Raw genomic sequence first — 13543 nt, 5'->3', positions numbered from 1 at the left:
GCTTCAGCATTTTTATGCAGGAGAATCTTTATTTTACCTGTTTCATAGATACTAGTTGCTTCTTCCCCTCTCAACAATATTCCTGCTTTACTGAAGGTGTTTCAAAAGCCTTTACCATTTGACAGAGGGCACATCTTTGTTGCTGGTATTGCTGTAGAAGAAAGCAAAGCAACATTTTTCTATATCCTATATCTGTCAGTCATGGTTCTCAGGGAAAAGTTTCTCAATAGTGCCCTTTTTTTCTGGGAAATCTCTTGCATTTAAATACAAGAGGATGGTGTCCATTTCCTCTTCACATATGACAGTAAACACCACAGAATGTGTCAAAAACTGTGCTCAGTATAATAGAGTATGAAATAATTTCTAACTGAAGAAATTACTGAGAAAAATGGCTTTGATGGATTTAGATTAAATCTTTCAGAGATTAATCCACCAGGCAGATGTGCTGCATAAAATTTGTCATGACCAATTTGTATCAAAGATTCCATTGTTAGCATAAATAAAAATATGCATACTTGTACAAAACCTTGTGCAAACTGTAGTATGCACAATTCCTATGTGCTTTAGTTTCTTGAAATCTCTCTGAATCCCTCTGCTTGTCTGAAGGAAAATTTAGGTGATGTAGTTTGGATATTCCAAATGTGACTGTGGTGATGTTAAAAGAATGTGGAAGAAAGTCAGAAGCACTGGCAAGTCTGTTTGTTTTGGTGGGGTGGCTGTCTTTTAATTTTTTTTTTTTAATTATATTCTGTTTTAAATCATTGGTGATATCATCTTGATCCTTCATTTTTTTGTGCACTTACTTCTTTGTCATACTCTCACCTCTGTCCCCCTATAATAACACTGGCTTTTAAAAAACAAGAAGCACTTAAGAGACTTTAAATCAATAACCATTTGTCAGAGATTGTTCAGGCTACATGACACAACTATGCTGTTTGAAAACACTTTCAAATACATAACATTCGTGTGATGAAACCACATGGTGATAAAACCGCTTATGCCTGTAACAATGTAGTAGGAAAAACTGTCAGGAAAACTGTTAACAGACTTTCCAGGTGAGGATTTCTCAGTTTCAGGGTAGAATGTCTGAAATGAGAAGGAGGGAGAGGCATAATGCTGCCTGCTCCAAGAATATAGTTTGTGTCCGTCTTTTAAATCAGCCTAATTTATTTTTCCTTTGGGAACTACTCCATCTGATTAAGATTATAAAACTGATTTTGAGTCAAAGGGGGAGACAAAGACAAGCTGATGTCCATTAGTTAGGACAATAAGCCAGGGCATAAGAGAGCTAAGCCCTTTTTGTAGAAAAGATTTTTTTTGCCTTATTCTTTCCTCTAATTTTAAGATAGAGAAGTGCTCTTTGACCTTCTGTGCTGTGTCTATGCCAGGTAAGACATTGTAAGCCTGATCCTTCTTTGCCTCTTCCTGTCCTGTTACCCCCAGGTGAGTTTGATATTCCTGTGCTGGATGCCTCAGAACGTCCCTGCCAAATCTGGAGCTCAGCTCCTAATGGTGCTTCGCTGCCTCCGACCTCTTCGAATTTTCAAACTGGTCCCTCAGATGAGGAAGGTGGTGCGAGAACTGTTTAGTGGCTTTAAGGAAATTTTTTTGGTATGTGCCAATTTTTTTTTCTTGTAAAAATGTATGAAGGTGTAATAAGTTAATATTTTGATATAAAATTCATGCTTTCTGTTCTTTTCACTGCTGTTGTCTGTTTATATTTCATTGTGGCTGTCACTGCAAATGACCACACAACAGGCTAAAAATTAGAATATAAGTAACTCATACTGAATAAAGCTGCTGTAATAATTCTTTTATAAATTATATTACTTGCTTAGCATACATTTGGTCGTAATTACATAGGACTACTGAAAAAAAATCTACCTCTTATTCAGAGTTCTAGTTGGTCAAGAAAGATGAGTAGTAGTGGATGGCAGCTCTGCAAGAACAAAAGTAAACCTGGTTTCTGAGCTGCAGATCTCTACCTTCAAGTTTTTTGAGAGGCAGCCAAAAACAATACAGTTGTTCATTACATCTTTTTTGTTATTATTATGATCATGGTCATGCACTTATAGTAATAAGAACAACAATGGAGTCTCCAATTGCTTGATCAGAACATAATCTATTGTCTTGGGACCCTATGTGATATTGGGCAGCCTAAGCAACAGCCATTTTATTCCTTAACAGAATGCTTTACTAAGTCAGGTTGTTATAAAACACTAAGCTACAGAATACTTGTAGACAGCAATAGAACAAGGACAAAAAGTAAAAAGCTAGTGGGCATTCCATAGATACTGTATTCTGTTAAAGATATTTACATTTTAATTTGCCCATGCTTATCTTTATTGGAGCTATCCTGGAATTAAATACCCAACAACGGCTTAATCAGCTTAATTAGCCTGAATCAGCAAAACAGAAGCAGCACATATGCAAGTACTCAAACAATGTATTTAAAGTGAGTGGCAATTCTTATGCATACAGAATTTAGCAAGGTAGTACACTGAGTGCAAGAAAGCTTTCATCCTTATCTGCAATTCTTAGATCCTATGTTAAAAATAAGACTAATATAACACAGCACCTGGTTACTGGATCAGAACCTAAAGTAACATGTCTGTTACAAAAGCCATATCTCCAGGTTTATGCCACAAAACAATCCTCCCTGCAGTTCACCAAGGGAGCTGATCCTCTTCTTCAAGTCTGCAGAAGAAGAGGTTGACAAGTACAACTTCATTTTTACAGGTTTCTATTCTTTTGCTGACATTAATGCTTGTTTTCGCAAGCTTTGGAGTGCAGCTATTTGCTGGAAAACTGGCTAAATGCAATGATCCTCACATCATCTCTAGGGTAAGAACTGCTTTTCTGCTTCCAAATAATGGTACTTTGTGCCATTTTTGCCTGCTGGGGAAAGCAAGTGGGGCAATCAGAGCTATCATATGAGAAACAGAGATCTTGGGCTCTTTCTTCTTCAGAAGCAGGATGATGGAGGGAAAGGTGATAGAGGAGTCAGCAACTGAGGGTAAGGATGGGTTTCCACATAAAAAGTAAAGCAGGTCCAAATATTGGAGACTGTCTTAAAAAAAAATTGTCAAATGAATGCCATGTTATCTGCAAAAGACTGGCTGGCACATGGAATTAATCATGGAAAATGACACCTTTGCATTCCTAGGTCCGCAACTGAAAAACAGGTTAGACTGCTAGAGGTCTACATCACTGGGGATGCCATGTGGGTTACATGGAGAAAGTTAACTGTGTTTCTTACTTCATTTGGAGAAATACCATCATCACCTAAAGGGAGCAGTGGTCTTTAGGAAAGAGGTGAAAGGCTATGTAGTCTTGCAAATTGTACAGCACTGTCAGTCCTGAAGGAAAGATGTATTTCTCATGTGGGTAAAGGTCCATGACTATTAATCACAGACTTATAAACAACCCTTCATTTCTGTGTATATTGCTTTCCCATCATGGCAAATGTGCTATTTATGCTGCCATGTTGGCGTCTCTCACAGGGTTCTGTTTAATCTCAGTCTGTGGTTTATTTCACTATAGGAAGATTGTCATGGCATCTTCAGAATAAATGTAAGTGTTTCCAAAAATCTCAATTTAAAGTTAAGACCTGGAGAGAAAAAGCCTGGATTTTGGGTGCCACGAGTCTGGTGAGTTGCTACACTTTGGCCTGTCTTTCTTCAAAAATGCAGCTGTTGGTGTAGAAAAATGGTTCAAATGTGATGACATCAAATTACTTGTGGAGGGGTTTTATTGTAACTCAAATGATATTAAGTGTAAAAATTCTGGCATATTTAGTAAAAAGCCAGAAATATGAAATTTTCCAGACTTAACCTCCACTTCATAAACAGAAAGGAAGAAAAAAAACCTGCTAGGTACTGAACCTATATAGGAATTAGATTTGATTTGGTTATTATTACAGCAGGAGCTATTTTCTTGAAAAGTATCATCACTTAGTTGTTCTTTAGGACTATTATGAAGGCATCCTGAGAGCCATAAAGCAACAACAGAACCTAAGAATAGATAGGAAAAGATGGGAAGAAAAAGAAATGGAAATCAACCTGCCTACAGCTACCCATAAAAACAAATGATCATATCATGTCTAAAAACAGCCTTTCTCTTCTATGGCCATCAACCATGCCAGCTAGCAGTTTCTTTTTTTTCCAGTGCAGGGAATCCTTGTGGTCTATCTGGTGCAGAAGTGCAGTCAAAATTATTTAAAAGCTAATGTATGTTTTTGATTAGTGTTCTGATGAAGTCCAGTTAATATTTTCCAACACCTGAACAGGCAAAACTCACTCTTTTTAATTGTTTATATTTTTCACTTGGTTGGCATTTTGCAAAATCAGCTTAACAGCTACAATTATTTTAATTGGCCATGTCTGTGGATAAAGAATGTACCAGCAGTGGTAGGTTCAGAGCCACCCTACACTAATGAAATAGTATGCTGTGATTTGAACAGTCAGTGAAACTCTGACATCTGCAGAAGTCTTTGTTTCTGTATACTTCAGAGAAATTCTTCCTCAAGTAAGCAAATCCAATCCTGTTCAGCTTGATCCAGAAATAAGCAAAAACTGTCTTAATCAGCATAACTGTAAACTTTGGGGAATGCTTTGTTATTGCAGAAAAATGTTTTACCGCAAAGACATTTATACCACCTGTTGGTTGTCAGGCCAGATTTTCAAGAGCCAGATCTTAATATAAGGACTGCATTAAAAAGAAGTATCTACATCTGAGAGTTCTCTTTTCACCGAATGGTTGGATTCCAGAAGCACCAAATACTTAATAACTCTTCTGGAATACAACTATTTACCTTATAAACTGTCGAAAACTCATTGGGCTCCTTGGATTATCTGGCTCAGATTGTAGAGGCAGAGCAAAGTGCTAACCTAGCCCAAAGAGAGTACTTTTAATGTTAAGCTGGAAACATTGTCTTGAATCTCAACTGATAAAAAAGGTCAGAGCAGATGGTATAGGAAAGCCAAGAAGATGTGACGTCCTCTCAGTAAGTTTTGCTTTATACTATCAGTTCCTCATGATAATGAAATAGAGAACAGCATTTTCTAAACCATCTCACTGACCTTGGAGTCCAGATCTTTTATGTGTGTTAGAGAATTATCTCCTGCAGGTAAATTTATTTTAGAATCTGGCCAATGCCATCAGATCGATTGTTTTCTTGAATTCTGTATTTTTCTTATGTCACTGGCAAAAGCATTAAAATGCAGCAACATAGAGTCAATAGAATGGTTTGGGTTGGAAGGGATCTTAAAGATTCTCTAGCTTCAACCCCCCTGCCATGAGCAGGGACACTTCCCACTACACCAGGTTGCTCAAAGCCCCATCCAGCCTGGCCTTGAACATGTTATAAGCTTTACTACTGTGAGTCAGAGTCTGAGTAAGAAAACAAAACATACACAGGGATCTAAAAAGTTATGCTTTACATATTTATTGCTGTTGCTATTGTTTTCTTATTCCTGATATGAAACTTTGATATGTTTCAGAGGTTTCACACCAACTTTGCAAGTTAGACTATGAAGAATCAAGGTAAGAAATAGAACAACTTTACTGCTGAAGTTACACCTATTTGTGTACTGCATTTCAGGGCAAATCCTCGGAATTTTAATTTTGACAATGTGGGCAATGCAATGCTGGCACTATTTGAAGTTCTTTCGTTAAAAGGCTGGGTGGAAGTCAGAGATGTTATTATTCATCGTGTCGGTCCGGTAAGGAAACACATCAGAGTCTTTCAATTCTACAACAAATAACTATGAATTTTTTTGACTATTACTTATTTTTGTCTATTCAGATCCATGGAATCTACATCCATGTTTTTGTATTCCTTGGCTGCATGATTGGACTGACCCTTTTTGTTGGAGTTGTCATCGCTAATTTTAATGAAAACAAGGTACTAAGTGAGGTGGTTTATTCTGAGTGAGGGGGGTTTATTGAGTGGAGAACTGGCTCTGTAAGAAATCTGAAACTGATATTATGCTGTCTACGTTACCTGATAAGGCTGTCTTTAGTATTGCCTTACCAATCTTACATTTTGCGAGACTGCAAATATGGCTTCAGATACACTTGATCCATACTTGCTACAAAATTGAAGCCTGTGATGACAGCAATCCATCACACACTCTAACAAAGCTGTTAGAGTTTATTTATAGTGCAGCTGTGCTGCTAGATGGAGATTAAACATAAAGCAAGATGTATTTACAGATGCAGCTGTTTAGCTTGATGTAGGCACACGTGGTGGCAGATAAAAAGACGTTATGCTTCCATGTGTTGCAACTAAGGGGTCTCTTTAGAACATTCCCATTGCAGTATTTCAGATCCAAAGTAAAGCTGAGTGGCTTTTTCCTTACAAACAGCAGAGTACATTGTAGAAATAATTGTCCATCACTCAAATAAAAAGGTAGCTAGTGTTCTAGGCAAGTTCACATGGGCTTTTTGGATTACCCTGAAAAGGAGAAAAACCTGCCCCCAGAGGAATTGTTTCCCAGCAGCTCATGTCTACACTTGTTAAAAGGTGGAATCCTCTGGATGGGACTGCTGCACATACACTGCACAACCTTTAATCTGAGGGTTTTTTCTGAGCCTATTATGGTGCCTCTGAGGCATCAAGACAAAATTATTAATTTTTTTCATCTTTCAGTTCAAGCTCACAAAAATAATGAGATAGGATATTTTTATCACTTGTGGCATGGGAGGGAAAGGATGATTACACGCTGTGGGGTGTGGAGATGTGTGACAGCCCAGTGTGCTCGTGCTGGAGCTGGGCGCTGGCTATGGCCCTGACCTGAGCTCAGCAGCAAACACAACAGTTGAGTTTGTCCATCAGGGAAACCACTTCACTCCTTCTGGAAAGGAGCCAAGCAGCACTTTACTGTGCATTAATGTGGGCAAGCAGGGCATCATGAAATGGGGTCAAGAAGATTGTGAGCCAAAAAAATTGCCTAAAATCTCTCCTGTTCTGAATGTATTTTTATGTTTGCGTAATTTTGGTGAGATGAAGTGCAGTCATTCCTGTTAAAATGTATCTGTTCTAAAGAACAAGGAGCAATGTGCTAATAATTTTTTTTCTTCTTCACTAAATTTTGACTGGTGAATTAACAAAACTGAAATTTCTACAGTATGAGAATTCCACTGGATTTTTATAGATGCTTTTGTCACTTCTTGTACAGCTATGCAATATTACTCTTCCTTCAAATTTGTCAATACACAGATGAATACAAAAAGCTTTATGCTTTTTGTCCTTGCTCACTAGTAACAGTTCCCTGTAAATTACACTGAACAGGCGCATCAGGCAGTATTTCTATAGAATTCACATGACACTTAAAGTATAAGTCTTTCATATGTTCTGGTTCAGCTTCTTCAGTTGTTTCTTAGTAACTGGCAGTGGCATGTAATGTTTGTTTTTCTTTCTTTTTTCTTGACTTCTTGTTACTTTTTATGTATTTACTATAGGGAAAAGAAAATGTTTTCAGATTTGAGTTGAAAAGATTAATGTTAATTAAGTGGGCAACAGTTTCAACCCAATTAATATTCAAATAGAGTGAAGAAATGCCCAGAAACTAAAAAGAAGATTGTAGAGAGATGGCTGGCAACTAGCCCAGAGAGTGAGAGCAAAACAATCCACAGTGTGAGATTAGGTTGCATTTTCTTAAAACTAGTTACTTGACCAATATATTAGTGTTTAAAGTAGATATTTTCTTTAGAAATTTCATGGCTGATATATGGTTAGAACAATTACAGGAGTTGTTGACAAGGATCGGAGTTGGACAATTACTGAATAAACTATTTTACATGAGAACAAATTTCTAAATTTTCTAAAAAGAAAAAATATTATAATTTCAGATATGCTCTAGTTTTTCATATGAGTTGGAACTGCAGCTGTAGAAATGCTGGACTGGCAAGTACTGCAGCAAGCTCTGGGCTGTGTCCTTGGTTGTACCAGTGACTGGGCAATAGCCCAAATTATTCCAATCCCCAGCCCCATTTCAATTCCCACCTATCACTTGTCACAGCTCCCAAGTTCCAGGAGTTCAGTCAGCAGTGAAGATGTGATCAACTAAAATATTAGCTAGCACTTTGAGCTGAAGTCCAAATGCAAGCACAGCTCCTCCAGCCCTAGATCTGCTTGCAGTGCTCTGCTCTGTGGTTCCCTTATGATGATCCTGCTTGTAGAACTGGCAGTTTCTGAGCAACAAAGCAATTTGGCACCATTATTTCTAGATTTTACAAAAGTCCACTCTTTTTTGCCACCTTTTGTCTTGTTTGCTGTGAAGGCTCTCCAAGAATATAAACCAGACATGCTCATTGAGGTGTTGTCTTTTAATCTGTGTTTCTAAATGGTGTCGTTTGGGGTTGACAGGAATAACCAGCATCTTTACATCTGTCACTTTGTCCACACTGTGTTGGAAGGCACCTCTTCCCAGGGTACCATCTAGGAACACAGCTCTATAAAGAGATTATGATCACTAAGAGGACGAAATCCTGACCTTATCAGTTGCACAGCCAGCCACAGTTCCAGCATCTACACAAGCCTATGCCCAGCAAGCCCCAAAGATCACACCAGCCCTCACCCAGCTCAGTGCGGCTCTTTTCTGACTGGGACAGGAGCCAAGTGTCTGGGAGACAGGCTTTTGACATTTACCTTGAAAAGGTCTCCTTTGTTTTTGTAACTCTAGAATCCTGCTATGAGATTTTACAGTTCTCTGAAGTGATAAGGAACTTACTTTGCTTTGAAGGTCATTTTAGATAACATTGAATTGTGTTTGAAGTTTGCTATGTTATGTGAACATTTACACGCATTACTACCACCCGCACTAAAGGTGTGTCTTCACTTCTCTTTGAGCTTCCTCTGTGGAGAACTCTTGTAGATTCATAGCATACTATTATTTTATTTCAATTACACCCCAAGCAGAAGAGCTGTGGAGAGCAGCGGTGGTGTCCTGGAGGGCTCCTTCCCTGAAGAAACTGTAGTAGCACTAGCAAGCCACAGGATTTTCTGCTGCAAAGTCCAGACAAAATCCACCATTCTGCTTCCTGGCAGATGACATTCAGTCAAATGGAAGACCTCCTGCAGTGTTTCACTGCCCACACTGGGCTGCTGCTACACAGGGCAGCAACTGTGCCTGCTGAGTTGAGTCCCAGAAACTCACAGCTAATGCATCCAGAAATCCTCTTGAGTAACAGCTGATACTTCAGAATTCTTTCCCCAAACAGTGTGTTATTTAAGGGAAGTTGTGTATGTAACTTTATCTCAGCCACCAAGGAGAATGTTGTTTTCATGTTGCAGTGTTGAACACTCTAGCTGTTAAATGACAAAAGCTTTTATATGCTTCTCTTTGTATATTAAGGGGACAGCTTTACTGACTGTAGATCAGAGACGATGGGAGGATCTGAAAAGCAGACTGAAGATAGCGCAACCTCTTCATCTCCCACCTCGTCCGGGTATCAAAGATATTTTGATTTTATTCATGTTGAGCCCTAGTGTTCGTAATTCCCCAGGAGTCTGCAATTCAAATTAAAACTGTAATCGTGAGGCCACTAGGAGGTTGTGCATAAGTTAATGTGGAAACAGGCTCCAACTACAGATCTCTCCATAAGGCTATTAAAATCAACCCAAAAAAGGTTGTGCTTCGATGGTTTTAGGATAAGCCTTAATGAAAAAATGAATTTCTAAATGAAAAATATTTGCAGTTGGCTGTAATGATATGAATGGAATGTATTAACCTGACAGCAGTTGAATGATGCACTTGCCATAAAAGTACCAAAGCTTTCATGCAACACTGGTGTTCAGTATTTGAAATTATATGTTCAGAAGCCCTGTTTGATATGGAAAATTGTGTCAGAAAATTAGAAATGTATTTTGAAAATGGGAAAGGATTATTTTGCCTCTAATGAACATGGAAAATATGTCAAGAAATAAGGGGGAAATGTCATTTTGTATTTTAGCTCTCCTCCTCAAACTCTTTCTTTTTCAGATAACGATGGCTTTAGAGCTAAGATGTATGATATAACTCAGCATCCATTTTTTAAGAGAACTATTGCTGTACTTGTTCTGGCCCAGTCTGTGTTGTTATCAGTTAAGGTAATTGTGTCTCTTTTAAACGTTTCATTACAGTAGTACAGCATGTGTTGCACATTTCCTAACACCAATTAATGATCAGTTGAGCCATTAGTGTGATGAATGCGAGGAAACATGATTCCTAGATACAGCAATCTCTGTTGGCATAGATCACTGTAGATTAATTGTAATGTGGAGCTGAGTCAATTTCTGCCTTTTTGTAGTGTTGTCCACTGTTTTTAATTTCTAATTAAGCTGTAAACCTGAGAGAGTACACCGAGATGCCATTCCTGTCTGAGTATATTTTAAAGTGAAATCTATTCATAACAAAACCCTCAAGAAAAGTTAAGGCAGTGAAGAGGCATTTATTCTGTTTAACAGCTATTCTTCTATGAATGGATTATGTTTGCTTTTCAGTGGGATGCTGCAGATCCAGTGACTGTGCCTTTAGCAACAATGTCTGTTGTTTTCACCTTCATTTTTGTCCTTGAGGTAAAGTAGTATATTTATGACTTCTTGAGATTAAGACTTGTATTTATATATTTCATTTTGTCTTTAGGGATGCTTCTCATTCTTCACAGTGGTGTTTATTTCTGAATGTGTACATTCAGGGTTCTCCGTGTCACTTGTCTTTAAACATGTAAGAAGAAACTTTTAATGTGTTATAGTCATACTTCTCTACAACCTTGAGCTTTGTGTCTTTTGATATATATTCAAGTCTGAGTATTTAACAGTGTGCTTTGGTGAACCCAGTGAACTCTTTTCTTGCAGAACATCTCATGTTACCTTCCCTCCATACAACAAAAGGTCTATGTTGTCTAATGGAAGTTCTGCTTCATTCATTTATGTTTTTCCTGATGTGTTCCCCACTATTCTGTAGCTGTGAAAAAATCAAACCTTTCTCCATTTTGTTTTAAGTATCGTACTTCATTTTAATATCTTTTAATAAGCTGCACCCCAGCTCCAGTATTGTCTACCTTTTGTTGCACAAGTCTGGCTCCTGTGTGGTAGCAGCTCTCTATCTATGAGAATATTGTTACTACAATCTCTGCAAGGTGTATTTAGCCTAATTTCATAAGACTGGAATCTAATGATTTAAACACATTTTGAAAAATGTATATTTTTTAATGTATAAGGATATCCATAGTGTAACAAAGCACACACTTATGATGCTAAAGAAGATGTTTCCTCTGTGGTTAGGTTAGTACACAATTCTTTATAAGTTTTTGGTTGACTACTTTTCTTGTCAGTCCCCACTGAATAGCTGACACTGACCACTATCAGAAACAGGATAGTAGACTATGTTTCCCACTGCTCTAATCCAATATGACAGTTCCTATGTTCCATTGATAGGTTTTGCCAGCAGTGATGAATAAACAATGAAGTGAAGACCTTGTAGCAGCTGTAGCTAGAGTATGTCCATGTTGTTGCTTCTCTTTTCCCTACCCAGGAGAAATCAGTATCTCTGGAGAGACTGTGCAAACACAGAAAAGTTTTATTTGTGTCATACTCAGGCAGGTTTTAATTTACCTAGTAACTATGTCTTTGGAAATACTTTTTTCTCTTATACTGCCAGGGGAAACAAATACACTTCTAGAATTTCAAAGGAACTTTGTCAGAGCCAAGAAAAATTTGTTGGCTGTCTCAACAGGCAAGCTATCACACTGTGAGTGCACACACAATTTATGGAGAGAGGAAGCAGCTTCTTGACCAGGATCTTCCCTAATGCAGCACAGTCTGGTTTCAGAGTCTGCTGTCTGCTTTCTGCATAGCTGATGGTCCCGTGTCCAACCCTACACCTCCTGATTCAGCCTTAAACCTCTACTGCTTACATCCTAAATATGTGGTATAGAAAATAGGAAGAATTTGAAGATCTCACTTTTGTTACCACACTGATGATGACAGAGTAAAGGGAGATGTGATTTTTTTTATTTCCATGGTGTGGTATTCAGTTCAAGTTTATGGACACCTGAAGCTAGGTGTTTAAATTCTACATGTGAGGTAGGTGTTTAAGCTGTTACTGTGATCAAGGGAGGTGAAGGGTGAAATTCAGTTACCTCCACTAGCCACTCCAGAATGCCAGGGATGTTTACAGGTCTTATGTCATCCTTGCAAGTCCCATCCATCCATCCATCTTCAGTTCCCTAGGGCATCTCAGGTGACTGTAAATCTGGTATAAGGAGTCAAGATACCTTAGGTAACTCAAATGATAATTAGAGATTCAGAGACCACATTGTTCACTTTGTAGTCAGGCTTCAGAAAACATTATAAGGTAAAAAGCTAACTGGAAAATCAGCCTTTTACCTCAAGCTAGTGTCCTCTTATATCTGGTTTCATTTTCAGAAATGTTAAATGGCAGGGTTGCAAGGTGGGATGGAAAAAATAATGTAATGAATGCCTGACATTTATAGCCTTTTTATAGTGACTCTTAACCTGCTCTGAGATTTAATACAACTTGTATATGAGAAACTCTTAAGCGTTCCCTTTACATGCATCACTCTACCTTGGTGTCTGTTACCTGATGTGACTATTTCTGTGACTATTAGTATCTATTCTTGAGCTTCTCATCTGCATTCCTGTAACCTAAATTGGAAATGTCAAGCACTTTGGAAGCTGTCTTTTACCAGGTACATTGTAAAACGTACTGCCTTTACTGTTCTTAGCTTTTTTTTTACATGCTGCTGAGTAGAGATGATTCTGAGTACAGAATATTCCTTAAAGCAAGAAATATTTGCAATATATGAAAGCTTTTTAATTAATCCGAACTGTAGTTGCTGCAGAACACAATTATATTCCTGAGTTCAGATGTGTTTATGTCATTTTAGCTTGCTTACAGACAGTTAGCTAGCTAGGATACTGCTAGCTTTTTTAGCTACGTTATTGACATGACTTGTTTAAGCTATCTGAAGCCCACATTCACCTCAGCAATCTATACATTAAGCATTAAGTCTGTCTTTGATACTTGATGGAGACAGAGAGACATTTCAGAATGCTGTTCATCCCTTGGTCATCTGTGGTCTTACACAAGTGCCAGTTTTCCTTCATCCAAGGGAAGCTAATATTATCCAGTTAGTGCACGTGGGAATATTTAGCTGATGTGAAATCTACCCCTCATTGTTTGAAACTATTTCATAAAATGGACCCAGTCAAACATTTTGGGGAATGGAAGAGGATCTCATGGCAAGGAATAATCATTTCTTCATTACAAGTTAGAATTTTTTTTATCCGTAGGTCACGATGAAGATTATTGCCATGTCACCTTCTGGCTTCTGGCAAAGCAGAAGAAACCGGTATGATCTCTTGGTGACATCTCTTGGAGTTATATGGGTGATACTTCACTTTGCCTTACTGGTAAGATATACAAAATGCAATTCCAGTGATTAAAATTATTTTGTCTTTAAGCACCAGCAGTAGGATTGCTGGTATATATCCAGATAAACCTTTGAGAGTTCAATAAGGCTGAAATATGTCTGA

At 38.0% G+C, this 13543-nt stretch overlaps 1 protein-coding gene across 7 annotated transcripts in view; it reads left to right on the top strand.

The window, feature by feature from the left end:
* Positions 1–13543, top strand: part of NALCN (sodium leak channel, non-selective) — a 241574-nt gene that overhangs the window by 212623 nt on the left and 15408 nt on the right. For all 7 annotated transcript variants that reach the window (XM_032100136.1, XM_032100135.1, XM_032100131.1 and 4 more), the window contains 9 exons: positions 1444–1611; positions 2740–2844; positions 3544–3650; positions 5603–5723; positions 5807–5905; positions 9360–9453; positions 9987–10093; positions 10487–10561; positions 13301–13420. In XM_032100136.1, the coding sequence (XP_031956027.1) occupies positions 1444–1611; positions 2740–2844; positions 3544–3650; positions 5603–5723; positions 5807–5905; positions 9360–9453; positions 9987–10093; positions 10487–10561; positions 13301–13420 (996 nt within the window). The remainder of the gene's footprint in view (positions 1–1443; positions 1612–2739; positions 2845–3543; positions 3651–5602; positions 5724–5806; positions 5906–9359; positions 9454–9986; positions 10094–10486; positions 10562–13300; positions 13421–13543) is intronic.

Source organism: Corvus moneduloides, chromosome 2 (assembly GCF_009650955.1).
Source record: "Corvus moneduloides isolate bCorMon1 chromosome 2, bCorMon1.pri, whole genome shotgun sequence".
In the NCBI taxonomy this organism is placed as follows: domain Eukaryota; kingdom Metazoa; phylum Chordata; class Aves; order Passeriformes; family Corvidae; genus Corvus; species Corvus moneduloides.
The sequence above is the reverse complement of the archived record's forward strand: the minus strand, read 5'-3'. Positions and strand labels throughout refer to the sequence as shown.